At 31.8% G+C, this 27,458-nt stretch overlaps 3 protein-coding genes across 5 annotated transcripts; 2 read left to right on the top strand and 1 right to left on the bottom strand.

The window, feature by feature from the left end:
• Window positions 1–89: 89 nt before the first annotated feature.
• On the bottom strand, window positions 90–10,606 carry LOC100789079 (uncharacterized aarF domain-containing protein kinase At1g71810, chloroplastic). Its single transcript, XM_006599391.4, has 21 exons — window positions 10,110–10,606; window positions 9,658–9,702; window positions 9,501–9,539; window positions 8,640–8,810; window positions 8,361–8,513; window positions 8,041–8,076; window positions 7,582–7,625; window positions 6,755–6,845; window positions 6,314–6,355; window positions 6,094–6,202; window positions 5,807–5,921; window positions 5,670–5,719; window positions 5,474–5,552; window positions 4,197–4,247; window positions 3,976–4,117; window positions 3,767–3,811; window positions 3,024–3,125; window positions 2,889–2,930; window positions 2,107–2,277; window positions 629–748; window positions 90–472 (listed from the first exon to the last, which is right to left on the bottom strand). Exons 1-21 carry the CDS (start codon window positions 10,449–10,451, stop codon window positions 368–370), a joined length of 2,094 nt encoding a protein of 697 aa, XP_006599454.1. The 5' UTR covers window positions 10,452–10,606; the 3' UTR covers window positions 90–367.
• A 611-nt stretch (window positions 10,607–11,217) lies between these two features.
• Window positions 11,218–14,326, top strand: LOC102667885 (serine/threonine-protein kinase SRK2A). 2 transcript variants are annotated; one of them, XM_014768567.3, is made up of 4 exons: window positions 11,218–11,415; window positions 11,740–11,802; window positions 12,064–12,165; window positions 13,454–14,326. In XM_014768567.3, exons 1-4 carry the CDS (start codon window positions 11,278–11,280, stop codon window positions 13,493–13,495), a joined length of 345 nt encoding a protein of 114 aa, XP_014624053.1. In that variant the 5' UTR covers window positions 11,218–11,277; the 3' UTR covers window positions 13,496–14,326. The 2 variants fall into 2 exon arrangements, with proteins under 2 accessions (XP_014624053.1, XP_006600000.1); XM_006599937.4 differs by lacking the exon at window positions 13,454–14,326 and adding an exon at window positions 12,293–13,409.
• A 3,593-nt stretch (window positions 14,327–17,919) lies between these two features.
• LOC100788550 (laccase-15-like) lies at window positions 17,920–21,408 on the top strand. Of its 2 annotated transcripts, none has more exons than XM_006598680.4 (6): window positions 17,920–18,186; window positions 18,397–18,548; window positions 18,910–19,154; window positions 19,224–19,352; window positions 19,796–20,720; window positions 21,184–21,408. In XM_006598680.4, exons 1-6 carry the CDS (start codon window positions 18,085–18,087, stop codon window positions 21,272–21,274), a joined length of 1,644 nt encoding a protein of 547 aa, XP_006598743.1. In that variant the 5' UTR covers window positions 17,920–18,084; the 3' UTR covers window positions 21,275–21,408.
• Window positions 21,409–27,458: the final 6,050 nt, after the last annotated feature.

Here is a 27,458-nt window from a genome sequence, read left to right as displayed (position 1 = left end):
AAAAAAAAATTGCCCCCTTTTCGTCGGTTTGCTTGCACTGAAACTTCTAAAAATAGAGCAAATTAGTCCTTGAGAAATTTTAATTACTATTTGGAACAAAATATGAATTCTTATATTAAACTTTAGTTTTCTATAGTCCTAACTACCTTACAACCATTTGAAAAAGCAAACCTATAAATACTTACAACGAAGATAAAATTAATAAAAAAAAATGAAATTGAAAGCGAAGAATATGTTGTTGAATCAACAGTGTATTGAAGCATTAAGGATTAAAGGCCTTGTCATAAAGCCTTATTTATTTTTCAATGTTCTCCGGTCACTTGTTGAGAAGTACAAAAAGATTTCAGCTTCAGCTACTTCATCCATGTTATAAAAAGGCCCTCCTTACAGTTCTTGCAGCAGCACGAGATATTAACTTTCTAACCAAGTTAACTGGCAATTGAAGCAATTGCTGCTGGGATTCTGGTGGGAGCTGCCATTTACATAGATAGTCATATGCTTCAGCAGTTTATATAGATTAAAGAATATCTAGAAGCAAAATTGCTTATGACTTATGACTTATACAGGTTAATGAAAAAATGGGTAAACAGCCACATTTCTTAAATAAAATGCTAATGCTTAGATTTACCTCAAGAATGACAGAAATTATAGGAAGAATGTCTTGAATGGATTCAACTTGATTTAAAACTAACGACAACTCCTCCATGTACAGTATTTGATTCTTGTCAGGACTCGCCTGTCTGCTTTCCTACATGTCATTGATGAAAAGTACAATTTTTTTTATTAGGATAAACAAAACAGTAAAATGATTGTCCATGTAGCGTTCCAAGTTTAATATACCTATTGCTGAACGATTGACTAAAAGTCAGGTATAATAAAACAAGTAAAATCCAAAAAAGATCCCCATATTGCAATTTACGAGCCAACAAGAAAACAACAGCAATTCTGTACGTATGTTCGGAATTATGATCCTTAATGGGAGAAGAGTGGTAGTGTAATAAGTTTGCCTTTTTCCAACTTCCCCAGTCCATATAAAAAGAAATTAGAAAAGCATACAACTATAGGGAAAAAAATACATCTAGCATTGTATCGAAACCATTAGTAGTGACTATAGCCATGCCCATTAAAGAGCAAACAGGGAAGAATATTCTCTAGAGGATAATTTTACTATAGGTTGAACGACTTAAATCTTTACATCATAATTTTCATACCATTATGTTTTACTTTATTCCAGAAGAGCTTCATCCATATGCATACCTTGTTCTATGAATTTGTTACTGTCTAGCATTGTATGTGGAGTTCTTTATAATAGGTAAAGGGGCTATGTACAACTTGTCTTGAGTTATACAAGAGTAGCCATCATATGGCACATGGGTACAACTATATAAATTAAATATTACTAAAGACAATCATAGGCAAACTTACTGTACATAATTTTGGTGAATGTTTATCGATGATGTAGTAGTGAGTTCTCACTGGTTACTATGTCAGAAATCATTAGAAAGTTGTATTTGATGTGAATCATTACAGATAAGGTCACACACACACATATATGGGGTTTGCTAATAACCTCTTTTAGTATGAGTGCATTGCAGCCAACACCACAATTATTGGACAGAAAAACCAACAATCTCTCACTGAAATAGTATCAGTTTGCTAAGCCAATGCTTAGGAATTAAAAATGAAATTCTTAAATGGTATAATATTTAACATTATTAATAAATCACCGCCATAATTTTATCAAAAACCTATTTATCAATTTGTTAATCATTGTCCTTAGAGGGCAATTGATAGTAACAACAGTATTTTTATAATTAAAATTTAATTTGAAGTAGTTTTTGGTACTTAGTGGCAAAAGGCTTGGTTGCTGTATTGTATGTTTTGGCTTTTTACTCTTTTTCTGTTGTAGGGAGAGATAATTAGTTTCTAGATTTGGTATAATATAATGTAGTATGAAGCCCAATGGGCTTTAACATGAGAATACTGAGGTCCTTGCTTCCTAGGTTGAACTTTAGGTAAAATGTCAAGTGACCCTCAAAATGAAAATAATACATTATTATAAAATGTATAGATGTAGTTCTCTTTTAAGTAAAATAAAAATCTTACTGTACTGGATTCTTCTTTTCTTCTGGCCCCCAACAGCAATAGCATAAGGCGTCGGAAGTTTCTCAAGTTGATTATATCTTCTTTAGTCATTAAAGGGGAATAAAAGAAACTACTGAAAGGAACTCTGGCAGCAGCTGTCTCCATGGTTGCTAGACCAAGTGCATCTAAACCCTGAATTTGGTTTTTAAAGCAAATTAGAAAACTTGCAGGACGGGTGAGAAAATAGAAATGAAGAACGAAGGATTCAATGATGTTAAAAAGATTAAACTAATCATCTGCATTTTTTGCCTAAAATGCAGGAGGAGCCACAAATTTAAGTTTACTAACATGACATATTGATGAAAGCCAAGATCTCATGGTATTGCATCATTATTATTGCTCCCTTTCAAGAATCTAGACAACATAGAAACATACTGATAGACTGAAAGCAAACCAATTACAATAAAATACAAGAAGAACCAAACATAAGCTCAATGCTGTAGCTGAATTTCTATTTGGTTTCAACACGCTCATAGAAATCCTACAATAGAAAAGTAATACTTGCATGCCATTTAGGCAAGCTCAGGAACACCATGTTATGGACATTGTTAGTAATGTGTCAAGTATCTTTAAAAATTCATGCAATGAGGGAGTTTGCAATCAAATAACGAAATGCTAACAGTCATGATTAAATACCCTTAAAATCATTAGCCAATAAATTTAAACACTATATATTCAATTTTTCATTTTTCATATTCCTCACTGCTATTGTAGTATTAACAAACAACTAAGAAGAAACTTACTTTAGCAAATTCTTGAACAATTATTTCCCTTACAAATTCACCCTGCAAAAGATTTCGCAAAATCCATTTTGGTGGGGAAAAGTTAGAGGTAGCCACAAAATAGAATGTTAATCAGTAATGACATACAAAATGTACCTTTTCTGTTAGTGTAAAAGAAAGAATTTCCTTCATAACCATTGTCGAATCAGTGCCTTCAGTTTGTTTTACTATGGCCTTTTCTGTTTTGGCACGGAGAGACTGTCATGAAACTATATTAGGATGGTATTTTGAACAAATTGAATTCATTGAGAAACAGGATCAACTAGGAAAGAAATTGAAAATATTATCTTATGCCAAATCACACAAGATACCTTAAAGCATTTTAATGATACTTTGGAGTTTGGATTGAATATCTCCCTAATATAGCTTGATTTAACTCAGTAGGGTGATTCTAAAATTGCATCAAATTGAACCATAGGACAGGTTTAATTAAATGCCAGAACCAACAATCAGGAATACTCAATTGGAAAGAAATGAAAAAGTTAATAGGAAAGTTTCAATATGTAAGCATTTAAATTCCTAAATCATAAGCACCAATTAGCAATCAACGAGACACCTTGGAACCTAATGAATGGATGAAAAACAAGCTGGAGCATCAGAACTAACTTGGATTTTTTTTAAATAGGTTCATTTCCCTTAATCAATAACCCAAACAATTAAGGAGTACCTGAGTAGAAAAATAAGGAAGATGCCCATGAAACAGGGCTTTCCCTCATTGATTAATTTGGAAATAGGGATGAAGGCTAGGTTTATGATAGACTGACACCAGAAATAACTGATATAAATTTTGACTTCATACAGAAAATAGTATAAAAGAACAAAGAAAGATAATTGTTTACCTCTGTCACCAAAGACTCTAGACGGTCTATTCTAAAAACTCCATCCTGACAAATGATCAGAGTCAAAATTAAGTGAAAAATGTTTAGATAATATTCCAACAGAATTTGACAAGTATAAAAAGAGATATGGCTACGAGAATCAGAATTGCATGTATTGGTGAAGATGTCAGATGAGGTGCCATACAGAAAGCAGGGTCTTATATGTTTACCTTATAAAGAAGGGTCTCTAAAGAAGATTTAAGCTGAGGAGAGTTGTCAGTAAGTACTTTTCGAGCAATCCAAGGGTAAGTACTACCCAAAACTTTGTACTCAGGGTTAAAGCTGATTGCAATTCCTTCCAGTACAGCAAGGCTAAAAGACAGAAGATACTGTTTAGGATTTTGCACAGACATTATTGGTTGTGTTGCAAGTAATGTGTGGAAACCGCTACCTTCTAATGACCAGAGAGAAGTATGATGGTATCCTAAATTTGAATTTATACCTGCAAAAAAAAATATTTTACATTTCTTTAATATATATTTCTTATTAATTTAAATTATTAGGTTAAAATTTTGATATGATATACTATTTGCTATTATTTTTATTAGTAAGACTACATAATCTCAAGAGATGAATAAATTGTTATTATAAATCATTTAAGTGTAATATTTTTTAAATATTATTTATTTTAAAAAGATGAGAAAATTATTTTGCATGTATTTTGATCAAATCTTAAGGAATTTAAAACATATTTTACCTATGAACATGTATACTCTGTATTATAGGAAAAGAATTGAATGTTTCTATTCAAAGAGTATCGGTATCAGATATGTGAAGCAAATTTGAATTATTAGTGCTTCATAGGTTTGGATACTTCACCATACTGAGATGTATCAGTGAAGTATCCAAGAGTATTGGTATCAGATATGGATAGCTGAAGCAAATTGAAGTATCGATGCTTCATATGTTTTAGTCCCTACATTTTAAAAATGATGGTTTTGATCCTTGTATTCTGAAATGTGGCGAATTGTATCCCTAGCCTTGTACTTCGGTTTGACTTGACCATGGACAAAACCCACCACATTTCAAAAAATACAAGGACCAAAACCAGCTGATAAAAATAAAACAACGACCAAAACCATCAATTTTAAAATGTAGGGACTAAAACCAATTTTGACAAATCTTGAAGGGCCTAAAACTCATTGTACCCTATGCTCATTCACCATAGAACAGGATGAGTATATCATCTCATTTTGCTCTCAATTTTTGGGGGCCCCTCTTGCACAGTGTACACTTTGTTGATGTCTTTAATCTTTATGCCCTTCTTCTAATGCTATAATCATGAAATTTTAGTCAATAGAAAATGAGAAATAAATATTTTCCCCTTTTTACTCTTATCTGTTTCACTAAATATTTCCTTCCCTTCTTTTTAATTATAGTCTTGTTTTCAAAACATTTACCAAAAGTGTTATAAATGCATACTATCAGATCTTATAGCAAATGTTCCAGTGACAACATATGATGATAATAAATCAGCAATATGACTATGGTGTTCTGCAGGCTGCTGCAGATAGCTTTTTTCACAGTTTCCTTGTCTGGTAGGCTATACAGACCTTCCATATTGTATTTCATATGCCTTTTTTTTCGTTACCAACCAAAAAGAACTTTCGAATATATTGTAGATTCAACAAGTATACGTAATGCATCAACCATCAGCAAAGAGCTTACATGGTGGTTCCTAAGTTTCCTAAAAGGTCTCCAAAGCTGATATTGCTAACTCCTTTGGCAACAGCATTTTGGAAGACCCCTATAAAGAAACAAATGCAAGTGACAGAATTAATATAACCTCAACAAAGAAGGAATGTTACCTGCAGTATACAGTCACAACTGTTTGAAATTCAACTAAACACAATAAAGTAAAAACCTGTCAAAGCCTTTGTAACAGCTTCTTTGTCTGCAGTTGGTGGAAGAAGCCTGATAAAATTTACAAGCAGTGATATCTTATTTCAATGAGAATAATCACTTTAATAACTGTAAGGGACCATAAATAGATATAAATACCCAAGAGTGACAAAGTCCTTGGCCAATGCATCAAAATCACGGTTTACAAGATGTAGACAAGCTTCGATGAATCCGTCGCGTAATTCTTGTTTGAACTCACCAGTCATACCAAAATCTATTGCAAAAGAAGGGAAAAAGAATGCACCATTAAATTCAAGAAATGAACAAGTTATTCCAAGTGTTTCGCTTATTTCTATCATTAAATCCTCAGAAACAAGACAAATCTATGTAAACATCAACCAAGAAACCAAAGAATTTGAAATATTAAATATTCAATCTTCAATTACCTAAATAAGCCAATTTTCCATCATATGTCCGAAGAAGATTTCCAGGGTGTGGATCTGCATGATAGAACCCACACTCAAGAAGTTGATTGAATGAGCAGTAAACTCCTACCTAATCAGCATCAGGAAATAGGAAACATATTTAGCATCATGATACAAAATCCAAGAATTCTACAGATTAAAAATTTAGAATAACTTGCTTGAAACTAGTTTCATAAATGACCTCAATCAGGTAGAGATCCTTCACTTCAGACAACTTTTCCCCCTACAATAGCCATACCATAGTGCATCAGCAGAATTCTCAACTTTTTTCAGCAAGCAACAAACGAGAATGTGTAAAGACAAATTTTCCCTATATGCCTTAACTTGTTTTCAAGGGAGAAACACTTCAGGCATATATCCAAGAACTAAATCTCGAAACTCAAAAGGCACACAACATCATTTAGGAAGAAGATCATGATGATATTAAATTTAACCTTTTCTCTAGGTAAGTATCAAGTATTCATGCCCAAACCATCGCAAAGGATATTCAGGATATTTCCTAATTCCTGAGTTGCTCATCTTATTCAGAGATATATTATAAATTCATCTTGGCATCAAATCTTTACAAACACTAAACTATTCTAGCAAAAATATGGTGAGCAAACAACAAATGGTAAAATACCTCAATCCATTCCATAACTAGGACCTTGCGAGTAGTGTATTCCGTATACATTAATGGAACCACCACATCTGGTATAGAACCATATAAGTTCCTGTTCATACATAAACAAATAACAAAACAATCATTAACCATTGGTTATAGCCAAATAAAAGCACAAGAGATACATCAAATTTGCATCCCTAGGAAAGGTCTCTATTGGGAAAAACCCAAGTCCTGCATTGGCTAGAAATAGTGACAAGATAATATATATAAGTGGGGGCAACTCTCATCCTATGAGCTAGCTTTTAGTGTTGAGTTAGGACCAAATCCACATTCTAAGAGAGCTTCTCATGTAGTTATGCCAACTGTTCTATGGCTGATGACAAGCCATATATCCATGGACAAAACTCCAGCAAATAAGACATATCTCCACAATTCTTTTGTTCATTTCATCTCCCAAACCCGAATTCTTAAGAGTAAACTAGAAAAAAAGAAAAAGTACTTTTGACACCAAACATGTGTTAAATATGTTCTAACTTCTATAATTATGACAAGAACCAGACTAGACTCACATGCTTTCAGACAATGCAACATAAAGAATTCAGGAAATAGAGAGAGAGAGAGAGAATCAGCATGAAGAGAAAATTATCAGATCATTCATTAAGCATAGGATACAAGAGAACCAGCTATAATAGCTGTCAGTCTGACTCATTGCTGAGTCAGTGTAGTAACTAATCTGTAACTAATTGTAACAGAACTGAAAAGTTAATTCAACTAATATCTCTAATAATACAACTTAGACCAGAAGTGTGAGTTGTGTTTTAAAAATCTCGACAACATGCACTTACCTGAACTTGATACCATTGCTTGCTTCATTATTGTAGTCCATCTCCTGCATTCAAGGTGATTTACCTGTATTCAATTTGAATTTCTAAGAATTTTATTTTTGAAACATTATATATGAAATTAATATGCTGACATCTTATTGCCGTACAAAACATTAAACAGTTTTAATCAAACAAAAGGGAAGAAAGAACGATGTAACATTATTTGACTCTTAAACCATGTAGACTTGGATTATAAGTTCAATTGCAGAAAATAAGATTTAGAGATAAGAGATTCAGATAAATTGAGGTCCATTTGGTTTGAGAAAATGCTTTATGTTCTCATTTTTCTATTTTCTCTTTTAATTACAAAAATATCACTCAGTTTTCACTTTGATTTCCGTTTTCAAAAGTTTGTATAAGAAATAGTGAAAATAATTTCATATTATTTTACCACGCAAACACACATACTCTAGAACATACCCGGAAAAGACTTGATGCCCACTCATCAACAACTGCCTGCATACATAGAAATCTAAGTTCAACAAACTGATGCAATATAGAACTTCAAAATATAACATACACATGCAGATAGATACAAGATTGAAGGATATGACATAGGCAGTATGTACTATGCCCCCTAACTACTATGAGTTCAAAGAAAAAATTGAAAAATGAATAACTCTATATCAACCAGTCTTGAAGTTAAGAGGCATTAGTAGCAATGATAGGCATTTTGGTGTTAATATACTCTAAAATCATATGTTGCATAAATTCAACTTAGTCACATACTGCAACTTCACCTGAAGATCTGTATTAAACTTGCCAGCTCTCCTAATCAATCCTGCCATAAAACGCAAGATTAATATGTCAAGGGAAATTGCTGCTTGAACTCCTGGTCTTTGCACTTTAACAGCAACAACCTGTCCTGTTTTGCGAAGCCTAGCTTGATAAACCTATGCTTCAGAGACAGAAGTTCCAATTCTAAGGTATTAAAATCTAAAAAAAAAGACATGAATGTCCTCTCAGAAACTCTGCAGTCACTAGCAAAAAAACACACCAAAATGGCCAGATAAATGAACCTGCCCAAGGGATGCAGCAGCTACTGGCTCAGGTGAAATCTCTGAGAAAAGTTCTACCAAAGATAAACCCAGTTCTTGTTCTATCATACTGAAAGCAACTTCAGAGGAAAATGGACTTATTCGATCTTGTAGCAGTGAAAGCTCATCTAGATATGATGGTGGTATCAAATCCTACAAGGAATTTTTTTTCAGATTGCATATCCTAATTGCAGTCACTGTAAATTAAAGTGTGTGCCATAATCTTAACAGAAAATGAGCATAAATTTACATTTCATCATAACAGAGTCCAGTATTCCCACCCCATGTATAGACTAGAAAGTGCATATGAATACAAAAACGCAATTGGTGAAAAAAAATTGGGAACACTATTGAAATAATTGTCAGAACATAACACCTGTACAAATCACATACCTGTATATCAATTACATCTAACACCAGATCAGATCATCATATTTAATATTGTCAGGTATTTTTTTTTAGGATATTTGATTCAAGATGGAGGTGGTTTGAAATGAAAAATTTTTATGATATGACATTGTAAATGTTTAATTAACTTTCACTTCTTAATTATTTTTTCTATTTATTTTCATGTTTGTTCCCCTTTTTGTGTCCTAAAGGAATCTTGATTGCTGTTCCCCCATCGGGTTTTAAACACCATAATAAGGATGGAAATGTAAAGCTTTATCACCACCAACAAGTAAATCAAAGGTTTCCGTGAATTCCTTCACCTATACTCTTCTTGTTGGTGGCAATAGACATATGATAACAGGAAAACCATAGAAGAAGGATCATAAAGACCAGAAACAAACCAAAGAACATGGAGATCAGTTTTAATAATGTGACAGATAAACCAAAACTTACAGCACGGGATGATATAGCCTGGGCAATTTTGATATATGCCTGCAAGAAAGTAGTATAAAACAGCAATGAACCAAATCAACCAATTAAAAGAAAATAGCAATTAAGAAAAACCACTACTAAAACTGAATTATTATGCATTCAATCCAGCATTACATACCGGCCCAAGCTCCACCAATATCTTCCTCAGCTCTGCAGCTCTAACCTGCAAAACCAAACAATAACCGCATAAATGAATTGTTCTGTTCTTTTCATCGCAAACCGCAAGTAAACAATCTCAAGAATCTCCACTTACTCCATAGGTTTCAAAAATACACTCCACGATCATTTTATTCAAAAGTTAAAAAAACTCTCCATTCCAACAACACAAACCACTTCCTTCAGAATCCTCCATTCTAATCATAAGAACAAATCATTTCCTTGAAAATCCTCCATTCTAATCACAACAAATGAGTTCCTACACAATCCTCCATTCTGATTCTAATTATAACAACTAATCATTTCCTACAAAATCTTAAACACTGTTAACTCTAATAACACGAAACTACTTCCTCCAAACCTGAATTCGCCAAAATAAATAAACAAATAGAAACAAACAGAGCGTTACGAAACCTGAAACATTGACTCGGAGCGGTCCAAGAGAGTATCGATGTAGCGGAGACCGAACCACTTCCCGAACGCGACGCCGGTCTGCACCAAGCGGCGAGCAACGAGCAGAGGCTTCCGCGAGTATACGGCCGCGATTTTCGGTATCCGGTATTCCCCCAGCGAATCCGCCTCCGTGGCGCTCAGCTCGAACAGGTACCCCGACTTCGCCGTGAACTCATCGCCACCGGACTCCGGGGCGGCGCATCGGACGACGCGGCGGCTCCGACGAGGTCGAAATTGGAGATAACGGTTCGAAGCGAGAGAGGGGAAGGAGGGAGAGAGAGAAAGCACGGGAAGGAGTAGCATTTTTGTTCCTCGGAGTGTTGAAGTTCAGATTAGAATTCGCGTGGTTTTGAAGAGTGGAAGAAAATTTTGTATGCGCATTTGAAATTTGTTATGGTTCTAGTGTCCTCAATTGGTGACCTCAAATATTTTGTAGCGACAAATGAAGCTGCTAGTTAACGTCTCTCTTGTGGCCCCTGTTATCGTTACTTATCCTTACACAGATTACATAATATCTATCGAATCTAACCATCTCAGCATTTCTTTACAAAAAAAAAAAAAATAGTCTTGTAAATTTAATGCATATTGATTTTAATTCTTATAAATTTTTTCTTTACATTTCATCAATCTAAAATTTTAAAAAATATATATATATCCTTAGTTTCTATTTAAGATAGTGAATTTTGATTTTGATCCTTACAATATTTTTCTTCGATTTTCACCCTAAAAAACCTGAAATAATATTTTTACTCTCTAAAATTCATTTTAAGATAGATAAATATAATTTATTTTAGAAATCTAAACTTTTTTTAGAGGTATTATATATCACTAACTCATTTAGCCTTAAAAAAATACATTATATCACTAACTCTACTTGTCTTTTGATGACTTAGTGTTTAATTTAATTACACTTAAATGTATTTTTTGAAATAGAAGTTTCAATAATTGATGTGGGTCTCACATCTCTACATTACATTCTGTCAATTTAAATATTTTTCATCTTTTCATCTCAACTCATTTTTTTCACAGTTCATTCCATTAACCTTCCGGATTGGGAGAATAAGCGATGGTCACTTTATCTGATAGGAAATTGTTATTTACATTCCCCTTTTTATATTAATACACTCCCATGTATTTGTCTTTTTCTAAAATATCCTTAAAAAACACACTCCTTTTGTTCACTCCCCGCAAGTTTCTTTCCGTGAAATCCCTATTGAGAGCGCAACAACAACACACACCATCAACAAGGACGAAGACTTGCTTCAAGGTAACCCATTCACTGTTGCAAGTTGCTTGCTGTCTGCATAAGGGTGATCACCTTGAGTTGTTGTGAGTGGCAATAGACGAAGACGGGTATTGATATCAGAGTCCATTTTGCTATTGAATGGGTCTTCGTTGTTCAGCAGTCACTTAGCAAAAGCAGTGGCATTTCCTTGTTAGAGTGAAATAGAAATAACATAATTTAGTGACTACTATGAAGCACTTAAAATGCCTTAGAGTTAACTGATTCTGACTTGATGAGTTTTCTCTGTATTATATGCTAGTTTTGTTCATTTTTTGGCTGATGTGTTATTGTTTTGTACCTGTTCAGTTGGTAGGAGAATTGCCATTTGTGGACAAAGAGGATACCCAAAATCTACACAAAACAGTAAAGGTAATTTGCTTAATTTTTTTAGTTTCATTTTTATAGTTTTTAGACCGTCAAGTGTCAATCAATAATAAATTATCTTAAGTATAACTTAAGATAATCATTATAGAAGTCAACAAATTTTTGTGAAACCTCTAATATCTTTACACTATTTAGTACATATGCTATTTTACTTTTATTTTTGAACTAGCTTTGTTGATAGATTCATCAATCATCATGTCTTATATATCTACTCTTTTTGACTCCCTATATATATATATTATCTAGACAGTTATGGCTGTTCAATACAAGTTCCCTGACAAAGTTTGCATATCATCTGAAGACAGTAAAAATCTGATATCCCGCATTTTTGTGGCAAATCCAGCAATGGTATGTATATGAACATAGTCATTTAATTATTTTTTGGAGGGAACATTATAAAATAAAACACTTATAACTGTAGCATGATATTACTTGGTGTCTGTTATTGTAACTCTGCCTTATAATTATGTTGCAGAGAATCACCCTAAAGGAAATCAAGTCACATCAATGGTTTTAAAAGAACTTGCCTAAGGAATTGAGAGAAGGGGCTCAAGATGTTTACTACAGTGAGGAAAATACAAAATATCCATGAGGAAAATAATCGTTGTCTTTTAGGAAAAAGATTTTGGGGAGTATGAAAAAATAAAAAATAAAAAAAGAGGAAAGAAGTGATAGTTGTAATAGATGATAGGAAATAATGAAGACCAAGATAGAAAGAAAAATATAAAAGAAAAAGAAAGTGTCCAAGAATACAAGACTTTTTTTCTTTTATGATGACTAAGAAAGTTTAGAAAAAAATATTATTTTTTTGAAATAAATTAAACTGAAATAGGTAACTCTTATTGATGAAAAAAAAAGTCAGGCTATACATACATTGAAAATAACCTTTTTAATATGTAAGGATAGGGATCATATACATTAGAAATTTCGTTTAGCCTAAAACTATATGGACATCTTAAATATCAATAACATATAAATCTTATTGTATATTTAAAATGTTAACTTTTTATTTAATTAAATTTAAAAAATAAATTTGAAATTAATTTAGTGCTTATAAAAAACATATTTTTACTTAGACTCGGTTTTTTTAACTTGGTCTTTTAGACTGAGTCTCACCTTATTATTTTAACATGGTTTTAGCTTGTTTAGAAAATACTATTTTTTTTCTTCATTATAAATATTTAAAATTTAAATTAATAAGTTTCGAGTTTCTACAAAGTTTTTTCTCTTGCTTTTTGTTGAGTTCCTGAGATTTTGTTAATTTTTGTTGTTCAATTACTTTCAATATGCTATTCTTGGATGTTAGTCCAAGTTTTCAGTTATTGCATGTTTTGGTTTTAAGGTTTAGCTTTATATGCTTTTGTTCTATAGGAATTGAATCTTCTTATAAACTATGGTATATGCCCTGACACCTCGAAGAGTGAGTTGTTTAACATCTTGTCAAAGAGAGGAAACATTGGATGCAAAGTAGCTGAGATGGCAAAGTCAATTACTAACTAAATTTTGTTTGGGTTATAATCTTTCTCTGTATATTACTCTGTTTTTATCCAAAAAAAAGAACAAATAATTAAAAAAATGGTTGGCTATGAAAATTTTACTTGTGTTTTCTCAACTTTTGCCATTGCTATAATTGCAGAACCAGTGGCAATCTTGGGCGGAATTTTTGCAGGTATTTTAAGACTTGATTTGAATGAGGAGCCCCTCAAGGAATGGGTTTCTAGCTAGGACTGTGGAAGCTGCTGGTATTAGTAAAGGAGAAGGAGTCCCTCAATTTTTAACTTTTTTTTAAAAAAAAAACATTCTAACATGATTTTTAAAAAAAAATTCTTAAAATATCATCTAGATTCTAAAACGATTTAAAAAATTCTACAATGATCATCTCATTTTGAACTACACAAGTGAAATTTGACGTCACACTCTAACTTAAAACCTTAAGATTCAAGTTTATGAGTCTTTTCTTCAACCTTTTCACTTTTACGAACTTCACCTCATCCTTATACTCCAACAAGACGGCTTCATCTCCGGCTTAGGCACGGTGACGGTGAGCACCCCGTTCTCGGGCGTGTACCCGATCTTCTCAGGGTTGGCGTCCTCCGGCAGCCGGAACCGCCGTAGGAAGCTGCCGCACTGCCTCTCGAGGCGGTGCCGCCACTTATATGGAGAATCTTATTCTCTTCTACTTGCACCTTCAGATCCTCTTTCTTCACCCCTGCCATCAATATTTTGTCCCCACAACTCGCTCAGCTTGCATACTCGCGAATCTGAACCGTCGAGATAGCAACACAGGCTAGGCTATAACTGCTGTCTCCTTTGCCTTTCCCTTCATTTTTTACATCACTAGTTCTTGTCAAAGTATTATGAATATGATCTCAACTAATATATATCATTTTCATCTTTGTAATCAACTAAAGGGTAATAGTGAAATAGAATTCAACTTAATTTCCCTCGTGAACTCGAATTCGTGCAAAATGCAAATCAAAATCTTACGTAGCCATGTTGAGCTAATTAAGTGGCGTATATTTTCTTCAGAAATTAGAAAGGATAAATAAAATATGAAACTAGGCTTCTCCTTTCTTCAAAAGAAAGATCGAAGAATGAAGCTCTATCAATTAAGGAATAAAAATAGCTTTTTTCTTCAATAAAAATAAAGAATACACAGCAAATCATTGAAAGATATTCAAGTTTAAAAATTGGACAAAACAAACCCCTTCTTAAACGGCTTTATTTGCTGATGAATTAAATCCAATGATGATATAAGGAAAATAATACCTAAACTGCCTTTATTATGATTGGATATGAAAGAGACAAATGAAAAAAAAAACGATGTGTATGATAATAGGTGGAGTTATATGGTGATGAAAAATGTTTAAAAAATAAAGTGATAATATACAATAATATTAATTTGCCCTATTTGAGTATCTGTAACTCTCTCTGTTACATGGTATATGAACATGAAAGCCTAGCTAACTGGAAAGTTCTAAATTCCAAATTCATTCACATGCAAAAGTACAAAATTTTGTACAAAAGGCTTCTTCTGTATATGTGTATGATGTGTATATATATATATATATATATAAACAAGTTCAATTGTTAAAGTGCATATATTTAAATATTATATTATTTAAATTAGTTTATGCATTGAACTATTAACATTTTAGTTGATAAATGTATGTTATTGTTCTCACTTTATTTACATGATTTTTTGAATTTTGGAGTGATTTGATTGTCAATTTACACTTTTAGGAACTTCTTTTTATTTATTCAATTCAATTTTGCTTATTCTAGGCATAGTTTTTCAGCGTTTATCGATCGTTATGCCCTCCTATAGAAAAAGTTGAATTTCAGGACCAAATAAAGTGGGTTTATGCATTGTCCATCTCCTGCCAAATGGACATTTATGACAGGGGATGGGTTGCACCTCAAGCTTTCGGGAGAGTTGATCTTTAAAAAATGAGAAAGATGGTGCTTCATCAAAGATTTTGGCTTCAGATGCAATGGTTGATTTTGTATTTATTTTCATATTTGTATTATCTGAGTAGTATTTGAGTTTTGAAACCCTTTGAGTAAACAATGTGGATTTTTGGCTTGCCTTTTCACATTGCTTGTGAGTTTTGGCTTAGTTTCAGTCTCATTAATCAAATCTCATCTTGAGTTTTACTGCTTTACTTGTTGAGAGTGATCAAGGTAGCGTAACTTTTGAAATACAATCCAGAGGCACAAGTAGAGCTTTGTATTTTCTCATTGTCTTCTAAATGCTGCTTCATTTATTAGCAGTCGTTCATCTGATGTTGAAACATGAAGTTGCTTGCCTATTCAGTATTCAACCGTACATCTTCGTTGTCATATTTATTGAAATCACATAGCCTTTTGGGCAATGATATCTTTTCCCTACGTACAAGATGCAAAGTTAGGTTCATGCTCAAGGAAATGAAAGTTTGTTCAGTTGAACGTATTAATAAACTGTATTGTTACTGTGCTGGATATGAGACTTTGTATAAATTTCAATCATAAATCAAATACACACTCAATCTAGTTCAAGGTTGCTTATGAGAAGATACAGTCGATTTAAGAGCTTATAAATCTAGATGATATCCAGAATAAAAGACTTAAAAATATTAAAACTATAGGGATAACAATGAAAATTAGTTACAAAATTATAAGATAATTAAAATGATTTATACTGAATAAAAAAGTTTACTTATTAAACACTTTAATTTAGTCAAAAAAGTCAATTAAATGAGTTAGAAAGTAATTTATTTAAAATGTTAAATACACTCTAAAATGACTATTAAAATAATTAAAGATAATAATAAAAAACAATAATGTCAAAGTAGGTTGATACAAGTGATAAAGTATCAAGAGTTAACTCTTATCCTCCCTATTCTATTGATTTCTTTCTTATGTTAATAAAATTCCTCTTGGAAAGCATCCCTCTCCAAGAAGATCTTCTGGCACCTGCTCAGAACTGCTATAAAATTTCATTTGGTGGACCATCGTCTTTAGGAAAATTTTGTGACACCTACAACTTAGTGGAGTTTATTTTCACCATTTTAGCTTTTATATTTTTTAAAATTCACAATTTTGGTTAAATATATGATTTTACGTATATTTATTTCTTTTATTTTTTACATCTTAATTAATTAAATTATTTTTTAATCATATCTTAAATGAATATATTGCATCTAGCATTTAATTATATCAAAATAAAAAAAATGTATGAAAAATTAAGGACTATACCAACAACTGTCACCTGATTAATAGATTCAACACGTGGTGTTTGTATTAAGCTAATTAATTAAAGCAACAATACCTTATTTTGATGAAGTTTGAAATTAAGATCGTTTACATGCTCTGGGCTGTAATTTTAATAAAAATAGAAACATGGAATATGATTATTGTCGAATTTGATCTAGAAAAGTATCAAAAATGGAATATAAATAAAGTTGAAAGTTGTTGGATATAAAATGAGATTTGATACGAAATCAAAGTTTACATAATTTAATTTGGTAAGAATTGGTTGAGTAAAGAAATCAAAGTGTCTAATTATATATTGCATTTGTAAAGTTTACAGAATTTAATTCTGGGAGCTTAGTGGTACGCCACTTTCGAGCCAAACTTAATTGTAACTTCTTTCATGATTCTGCACTTGATAACAGGGAAATAGCATCTGAAAATGTTTCTTCTTTTGTAGAGCAAGTTGTGTATGAATAGCACTAGACAAAATAACACTAATAAATAGTTAATGATCAATAAATAAATTTTTCTATATAAATGTTTTGACAGAAACTTTTCTATATTAATTAAAGAGCAATATATAGTATCTAATATATGATAGTAAGTTTTAAATATACCCGATCTTGCAATCATTTCATAATGTGTGTTGAAAATAATTTTCGAAACTCCCAAAGTAGATAATAAGTGTTGACAATTTCTTATATTTTTTAAAAAGATTGTTCGTTCCTCTTAAATAATGTTTTTTGTATTTTAAAAAATATGTTAAATATGATTTTAGTCTCAAAGATAAATTATTTTTTTGTCTCTTATTCATGAAGATCGATGTGTTGGTTTTTTTCGTTCACAAATAAAAAAAAATTATATCATTTTATATGACACATTTTCATAAATAAGAGATCAAGAAAAGATTTCTTTTAAGAGATTAAAAACGAACGTTACTCTATTTTCACATATTAAAAACAAATTTAATCTTAGAAAAGAGAATAATGGGTACGTATATCTCTCTTTTTGATGTATAACTTTTTCAAATAAAGAATATAATTTGAACGTGCATTCGCGGCTATACCAAATACAAACACAAACAGGGGACGTAAATGTGTAGAATACGGTATCTCAGTGTATCCTTGTGTGATATGTTATTAAAGATACCCTATATTACAATCATTTTTCCAAAAATTTCATTAAAAACAACTTCACTCAATAAAGTAGTATATACTGGCATAATTCGTTGAAACGTCCCTCTTCAATTTCTTCCTCAAATCTTTTCCTCGTTATACTAACTAACATGAACTTTTTCTAATCCTGGTAAGCCATTAACACTGAACTCAAATCATATGTAATGACTAAGATTAAGAATAGAGAAGTCAAATCATATTTATTGACAAAGATTAAGCCTCCTCAACATAACTTTGTATTAAAAACTATTCCTCTCAGTTGAATGCTGATATAAAATTTCCCACAGGAATTCTCTGGATCATAAATCAGATACAACTGGAAGTAGTATTATTGTAGCAAAGTGAACATTTTTCCCTCATGAAAATGTGGCTTGGCAAGAAAATTATCTTCCTTCAAACTCTGCTTTGTTTTTCCATAGTTGGAACCAATTCCCATGGATTGAAGGAATACCATTTTGTTGTGAGTTCTGTTACATACTAAACATTATCTGCCTTTGCGTCATGTTTCTTAAATTGATTTTTTGTTAGTTTGTCTCCCAACTCTTGTTGCATGAGATTGCATGCTTGGTAGTTCCTCTTGAAGTACATGCAGTTTTGTCTATTATATTATATATTAGGTCATGGTTCATAGTTTAGACTATGCAAATAGCTAATTTGATCAATTTTGTAGCTGAAAGAAGCTCATTATAGAAGACTCTGCAGCTCAAAACCCATATTGACAGTGAATGGACAATTTCCAGGGCCAACTGTTAGAGCCTACTATGGTGAAACGATATATGTCAATGTTCACAACAAGGGAAAATACAACATCACCTTGCACTGGTATTGATTTCTTAACCATAGGAACTTTGATGTTATTTGATAGAAAAAAAAGAGTAAAATGTGTTCTAGATCTCCTAACTTTCGGTCAAAATTTGTATTAGTGGATATATTTTAAAATCGATAATTCTGATCCTCATATTTTTTTTTTATAATCGGTGATTTCATCCCTTTTTTATAGAATTTAGAATACTAAGGTAAAGGACAAAATTCACAAATTATAAAAATATAATAACCAAAATCATCGTTTTTATAAGGACTAAGACTAATTTTGACCGAAAATTGAGAGACTTAAACACATTTTACCCATAGGACAATATGAAAGAAATTAATTTTTAGAACATTGCAACTAATCTGAGGGAAGGCATGGAGTGAAACAACCAAGGAATCCATGGTCAGATGGCCCTGAATACATCACCCAGTGCCCCATCAAACCTGGTGGGAAATTCAGGCAGATGTTGATTTTTTCTATTGAGGAAGGAACCATATGGTGGCATGCTCATAGTGACTGGGCAAGAGCCACTGTCCATGGAGCTATCTATATTTATCCAAGAAAGGGTGAATCCTACCCTTTTCCCACACCTGATGAAGAAGTGCCTATTGTATTAGGTATGGAAATCCTTTACACTATCCCTTTACCCTTTTAGGTAATTATCTTATTTACTTTTGTGTACTTAGGAGAATGGTGGAAGAGTGATGTCAGCGATGTGTATGAGGAATTTCTCAGAAATGGAGGATCCCCAAATGAATCTGATGCTATCACAATAAATGGTCAACCTGGTGATCTCTATCCTTGCTCCAAATCAGGTAAACATCAATACTTTATTTTACATTCATCAACACGAGCATATCATGTCATAATTATATGTTTTTGATCAAGGAAAGAAAAACTAGGAGTAACTATATAATTTAGTTCCAAAAGTGACAATCTGTATTGATTTAGTCCACGAAAGTTTATGTTTATGCAATTTAGTGTCTCAATGTGGCATCATATGAAATTAGTTCTGCCTTCATAAAATTGACAAAATTTGAGAACCATAATTGTCAGGAAATTTAGAGAAACAAGTTCAATGAAATGGAGTAATTTGTAGTTAACAAATTTGAGGACTAAATTATACACGCAATTTCAAAGAGCGAATCAATGCATACTTTAAAGAATGAAACTATATATTTACTCAATCTAATCATGTTTTCTTTTTTAGACATGTATTTTCATTTTACAGTCACTATATATATTTTTTGAATTTCAGAAACATTCAAGTTAAATGTGCACTATGGCAAGACTTATCATCTGCGCATGGTCAATGCTGCAATGAATCTCGTTCTCTTTTTTGCCGTTTCAAAGCACAATCTCACAGTTGTTGGTGTTGATAGTGCCTACTCTAAGCCATTAACAAGAGATTACATATGCATAGCTCCAGGACAAACAGCTGATGTATTATTGCATGCCAACCAAGAGCCTAATGACTACTACATGGCTGCAAGGGCATATTCAAGTGCACTTGGAGTTGCCTTTAATAATGGCATAACCACAGCTAGGATCCACTATCATGAGAATCATGCTCCAAACAAATCTCCTTCATTACCTTATCTCCCTCTTTACAACGACACAAAAGCAGTTTTTGACTACTATGTTAGCATTAAGGGCTTAAATGAAGCAGACCCCTATCAAGTCCCTACAAATATCACCACTCATATGCTAACCACCCTTTCAATTAACACATTTCCATGCCCTGAAAACCAAACCTGTGCAGGACCAAATGGAACACGTTTAGCTTCTAGCGTGAACAACATAAGTTTTGAAAACCCTACCATTGACATACTAGAAGCCTATTACTACCACATCAAAGGGGTGTATCACAAGGGGTTACCAAAATTTCCTCCTTTGAAATTTGACTTTAATGCAGAGTATTTGCCTCTAGAACTTCAGATACCAAAGAAAGGAACCAAGGTGGCTGTTATTAAATTTGGTTCAACAGTTGAACTTGTTTTTCAAGGGACAAATTTGGTTACTGGGATAGACCATCCTATGCATCTGCATGGCACTAGTTTCTTTGCTGTTGGATATGGGTTTGGGAATTTTGATAAACACAAGGACCGCAAGACATACAATCTCATTGATCCTCCCCTTATGAATACAATACTAGTGCCCAAGAATGGTTGGGCCAGCATAAGGTATAGGGCTTCTAACCCAGGTATGTGGCATGAGAAAATTGATCTTTTTAAATGCTATTTTTTATTTTATTGTTTTAGTAGGTAATTTATGAACTAGCATGTAAAGAATGTTATGTAATTAGAAACTATTGTGTGGGATAAATTTGTTAACTTTTATAATAATTATTTTTAAAGTTATATAAAAAATTGCTTTTGATTGATTAATGGTGTGAAAAAATTTACACTAACACACTGCATAGAAATTAAAAGTTTAATGAGTATATATTGTAGCTTAGAATTATGTTTGGTATAATTTATTAGATAGTTATTATTAAAGTTAACAAATTTATTATACATAATCATTTATGACTTAAATGACATTGGAAAAATACTTTACTATCGAAGTAAACTCATTTGCATTTTCATGTTCCATATTCATGTATATAATTCATTAATGTTGCATGAATTCTAAACTCAATTATAGGAGTGTGGTTTGTGCATTGCCATCTAGACCGCCACCTCTCTTGGGGCATGGAGACTGTGTTTATTGTGACGAATGGGGAAGGAGATGCTGAAATACTACCTCCTCCTCCAGATATGCCCCAGTGTTGAAGAATATTTCATAGTAAAGAAAATTCCACATGGCACGGTTGTTTTAACTCAGGCTTTGAGAATTGTATTTGAAGATTTAATAGAATAAAGTTTTGCATATGTTGAGTTTTTATGATAAGGAAAATGTTGCATATATAGAGAACTTTATACTACTGCTTAAAGAAGAAATAAGAGTACCCCCTTCGGACTAAATTATAAGAAAAGAACACCTCTTTTTTGTCTTAATATAAAAAATTTAAACTGTTTTTACTTATTTAATATTAATATATCTAAAATATACTTTATTTAACTGTGATTTTAATTTCAATGGCTACTTTTTATTCTCAGTATTAAGTTCCAATGAAGAAAAAATTTGAAAAAAAAAATAATTGGGAATGGATACAGTTAAATGTAATTAATTAATTTTTTTAATTAGTATGAATGATTTTTTTATAGTTGAGATCGAAATATGAATAGGATATTTTTTTATAGTTGAGATCAAAATACATGAATAGTACACTCTGTACTTTTCTTTTCCTTCATCTTCTAATAATAATAATAAATATTTCCTTTTTTGTGTTGAATACAATACGAGATCACTAAAACATTAAACAAAGAAAAGGAAATAATTATTATCCATTATATCTATTAAAAGCACAAAATATAATATTATCACATAAATCATTCACTTCTTTACCAAGAGGTTGAGTCTATTAAAAGAAAAGTTAGTGTCCCACAACATGTGAATCAAGATTTAAATCTCTATTAAAAGATATTATTCACATTTATTGACCGTCCGATAATATTTTCAATAGAATTCTCTCAAAGAAAGAATATCTATAAAGAAAAGAAACAATCTGAAAAATCCAATACTTATTTGAAAAAAGAAAGAAAGAAAGAAACAATCATTCACTTCTCTCACACTGATTTTTTTTTTTTTTACCGAGTTATCAATGTAGAATTTCCTCGCGCTTTACCGATGTAAATATATATATTTCATTGTAAATACAATTCAAAAGATCGGTTGCACTATCATACATAATAATACGTTACTCAAGTTACTCATCAGGGAGGTCTAAAACTAGTTGAGGTTACCAGAAAAAAAACCAGAACTCGAAGTAGAATCCTCTAATTATGTAATTTAAGAGCGTAAACATAACATATTTTGTTATAAGATTACCTCTAATTATCAAGAAAAAAAAAGTCATCTACTTCCAAATTAACGAGAAAACTATGGATATGAAGTACATGCTATATACATAAAGAATTAAAGAATTGATCAACAAATTGAAATGAAATTCAGAAACTTGCAAGTGCCAAATTCTTGAATCTGGTCAGATATCTCTGCCAACAACAGATTTGCTAAGCAAAGGAAAAATGCTTGAATGTGCGTGTATACGAACCAAACACTAGGCATTGTTCACACTCGGTTGGTTTGCCATGTATGCTAAATATATGGTCCATACATATGCGCAGGCACTATTCAGCAGTGGCTGCAAAAATTGAAAAAAGAGATTCAAATTAGGACAACTAAACAAAATAACTGCTGAGTTGAAGTTGCTGATTAAATTAAGACAGAAAATTGTACTTAACAAAGACGTTTCATTCACAATCACAAACCTGTAATTGGACTGGAACGAATCTGAAGGTAACAAAATCACATACAGGCCAAAACATAGCACCACCTAATAATGTAGTTAGTAGATCTCGCTTCAACCTGGCGATAATTTCAGGCACACCTTCACCTGATATTGTTGGCATCAAAATGCTAATTCAGAATCAAGAATAACTTTTGTAGAACATAAGGGTAAAAATTGTATGCTTGTTCCATAAATATGGTCCTGCTTGTATAAACTTCTCCATAAATACTTATAGGAAAACAAAATAAAAAGATGAAATGAATTAAGCTTCACCCATTAGTTAAAATTAGTCTATGCATAAGTTTAAATCAATTTTTCAAACAATTAAAGGGGAGAACTTCTATAAATTAGCTTATGCCAAATATGGCCATAGCAGATTTTAACAAGCATAGTTTACGTTACAATGCCAAACAATGCATGGAAATAAATCAAATAATCGCCCATATGTTAATCAGTATAGGGTTAAATAGCCAGGCAGTGTATAGACCACACCCATGGTTGAACAGCCCAAGTTCCCTACACCTGAGTCTGTAACTAGCAAAATAATATTAGAAAAAGGTATAAAATGAAGCCCAAAAACACATCGATTAGAGTTAAAAACTATCTTAATCATCTAACAATCCATGTCAGTGAAGTATCATATAAACTCATAGAATTGAAGATTAAAGACAAGGTCAATATTCAAGAAGTTAAAATCACCTTGAAGAACACCATTATAGGAGAAGAAAACAGTATTGATGATAGGACCAAATATAGCTTGCCCCAATAAAATTTTCGTCAAGGTTGATAACACATCTGTCTTCGGTATAATTTTGGATAGAAAATTAAACCACTTATGCTGTACTGGCCCCAATATTAGCAACCCATATATTGCCATTCGGGACGTCCTTATTAAATCATATGAAGCAGGAAAACTGGGCAATGTAATAATCTAACAAATGTGTATATCAGTATGTTAGTGACAAAGACCCAATAAAAGTCAAAACAAGTAGTAATAAAAATAATGAGAGCATTTTTATCCTATTCAATAAATAGAGTATGCTCCTAGACCTTGATTTAAAACAGATGAGTAGTTTGATAAAATGAAAATTCATTAAATATGCTGAGAAGGAAATAATTTAGTCATCCTTCACCAAACTCATACAATTCTATACAAGTTATTACACCAGCAACTACCAGCTCAAATATGAGTAATCATTACACCAACAGAAATTTGAATTACGAGAGGAGGAATATAGTGTGAATGCTATCTTACTTAGTACTCATTCATCAAGCAGATTTAAAAATGACAACAAGTACAAGTCTAAGTGCAAAATGTTTAACTAAGGCTCATTAAAACGAGGTTTAGACTGAAATAATCTTTTAAGAAGATCAAGTTTATGAAAACAAATTGAAGTTAGAATATCTTACAATCTAGAAAACCCTTTTCTAAATTTAATCTATTTCAAATATGTCTAAGCATTTTTCTTCAGCAGATTATTCAAACATGTGGCTTTATTCAGATTATGTCCTTCCTTTATTCCTCTGTTTCTTTTCTTGGTTGATTTGGATAAATTTTGTACTGAGAGATTGATTTGTATACCTGATTTTAGGGATCTAGAATCTTTTAATTTCCTAGTCTATAGGTTCTGTTTTCTCTTTGAATACTCAATAATCCATATAGCCTACATTTTTTTTTATGAAATGAGAAGTGCATTTTCTCATTAATTGTACAAACTAAAAAGTCCTAGTAGAATAATGGCAAAATGCACTGGAAGAGACTAATATTTCAAACATACCATTTTGTATATTCTTTTAACAAAGGCAAAATAAGCTTCATTAATTTATAAATTAATTAGTAATGTGAAAATATTTCCAATTAAGCATAAGAAAATAACTGCAATTCATACTTTGCATGCCAGACACAATAATTTTAGATCCCCTACATCGACTACCTAGAGAAATTAAAAGGCTCATTAACAAGTTAGTGTATTTAAGTTAAGTCTATCAATCTATCAGAGTACCATACCCATACTCTTTAAAAATAAGTTCCTCAGATGAAGCTTAAGTTGTTTGCAGAAACCATATGAATGGCTTTATATTTAACACACCTGTTCATGCAAAAGCCCTTTCGGCTTGAAGCATCTAACCAGAGCTGAAATTTAACTTCTATTTAAGAGAATTGGGGCAGCAAGGATCAAATTTTAGACCAAATGGTTTCATATGAGCGATCACAAAAGGAACACGAAAACGAGTCGTTTAGGTAATTTAAAAGCGGAGATATAAGTGTGCTTGAGTGGTTAAAAAAGAAGAAAATGAGAGAAAGATAGTTGATTCGATCTCTCCAACTAACAATTAATATTTGCCAAAAAAAAAGAAGATAATTTAAAGGCAAGGATCAAATTGCAAATGACGCACATTTTTACTCTGTTTATACTTTGAGCACTTGACAGAAACACGTTAAGAATGAAAGGGGGAAAAGTTGATCCATTACCTGGGAAGTGAAGTCGGCAGCGGCGAAAACAAGCGACGACGTTACGCTCTTGGTGACCAGAGGGTTAGTTTCGAGCATTCGCATATACCAACCCACGAACCCGCGAGACGAAGAAGAAGAAGAAGAAGAAGAAGAAGAAGAAGAAGAAGATGATGATGATGAAGCTGACGTGGAAAATCGCGGTAGCGAGAGAGAAGCACGTTGGTGCGGTGGCGCCTTGTGGTGGAAATGCATTCTGGTGAGGCAGCGTCGAAAATGCGGAAGCGGGGTGGCGAGGAAACGGTTTCGTGGTGCGAAGGAACCTAGGAAGAAGCGTTTGGGAATGTGACGCGAGGCCATGGTGGCGCGTGGAACGTGACGAATGTGGAGATTCATGGCATTGGCGTTAGCAGCGACATTTCGGTTTGAAGAAAAAAGCGTTGGGTGTATGCAGAGATCCGAAGGGGATGGCAAGGGCATAATTCGTTTGCCCAATATCTGGTTAGTGCTACAACCTCTCTTAACTATAATAACCAATTAACGGTACCAAAATAAATTCATTTTTCAATATTTTTAATTCATCAAAATATATTCTTATATGTGTTTTATGAATAGGAATTGAGATATTAAAAATTTACAACAAATCTTACGTTCAATCAACTGAACTCAACAATTTATATAAAATTATTATGTTTAATTATATTAACGAAGGTGTTTATAATAAATATATATTCTGATTAAATTAATGAATTAAATCTTTTATGGATTTTACTTTATTTAAATTTTATGAAATCTTACGTTCAATCAACTGAACTCAACAATTTATATAAAATTATTATGTTTAATTATATTAACGAAGGTATTTATAATAAATATATATTCTGATTAAATTAATGAATTAAATCTTTAATGGATTTTACTTTATTTAAATTTTATGAAACAAAAATACAAAGTCTACCCGGATCTTATAGATACTCGTAAAATATCAACAAGTGGATGTAATATTAGGATCGGAAACAAGGGAAGTATATACTCACACTTAAATATGGATGCGAATATGGATACTATAGTATCAGACCATCTCGCCTCACACACATATATGTATATATAATTTGCTATAAAAAATAATATTTTCAATGATTAATACTCTAAATATCTAATCTCTAACCATATCATTATCAAAGAGTGAAAAACATTAAATATTTAATTAGAATTTTTGTTAAATAAAACATTAACTTTAACAATCATTATGTCAATGATTAGAGTTTGGACAAATCAATGTTATGATTGTTTGTTTTTATATTATGTACTATACTTGAATTATTTAAGAATGAATTTTTACTACAATGGTAGTAATTATTTTGATTAATTTTTTTATTGATTTATTATTATTATTATTAACTTTATATATAAGTAAAGTACGGATAGCGGGTGCACTGATGAGTATGTAAGTATTAAACGAATAGGAAGATTTTATTGATTTATTATTATTATTAATCTTATACATAAGTAAAAAGTACCAATTGCAGATGCAGTGATCCGTATGTAAATATCCAGCAAATAAGAAGATGAAAATTAAACCTTATGTATTTTTATCTCTAATTGTCTCAAATGTTATGTTGGTAACTAGATGACTATTTGAGGTAGATTTGTCCTTGTTAGAATTGTGGAGGGTATGGGTGAGCCTTAGTCTTTAATATGTTTTATGTTTAGTATTTTCCCGCTCAGGTTTTTAAAATATTTATTTTTAAGATAATTGTATCATTCTATGTTGAGTTGCGCTTATGTTGCATTTGTTTTTTTTATCTATTAAGAATCGAATCCGGTACTAGTATTTGATGTTGTATTTGTTGATAATAAGTCGTAGTGCCATGCATAAAGATAAGGCATAGTGGTTATTTTTCTTGGTGCAAAAGTTGTTGTCATATATTCTTTTGTGTTGGCGTTGGATTAGCATGCAAAGCAAAACTGTTTCACAATGATTTCATTTATAAATTAAATTAAAGAGATTTAAATGAATTAAAATAATTTTTTTCTTAATAATATGAAAAATATCTTATAGTTGTTCTTGGGTTA

Source organism: Glycine max, chromosome 16 (assembly GCF_000004515.6).
Source record: "Glycine max cultivar Williams 82 chromosome 16, Glycine_max_v4.0, whole genome shotgun sequence".
Taxonomy (NCBI): Eukaryota; Viridiplantae; Streptophyta; class Magnoliopsida; order Fabales; family Fabaceae; genus Glycine; species Glycine max.
Note: the sequence above shows the minus strand (reverse complement) of the source record. Positions and strands in the feature narration are given on the sequence as shown.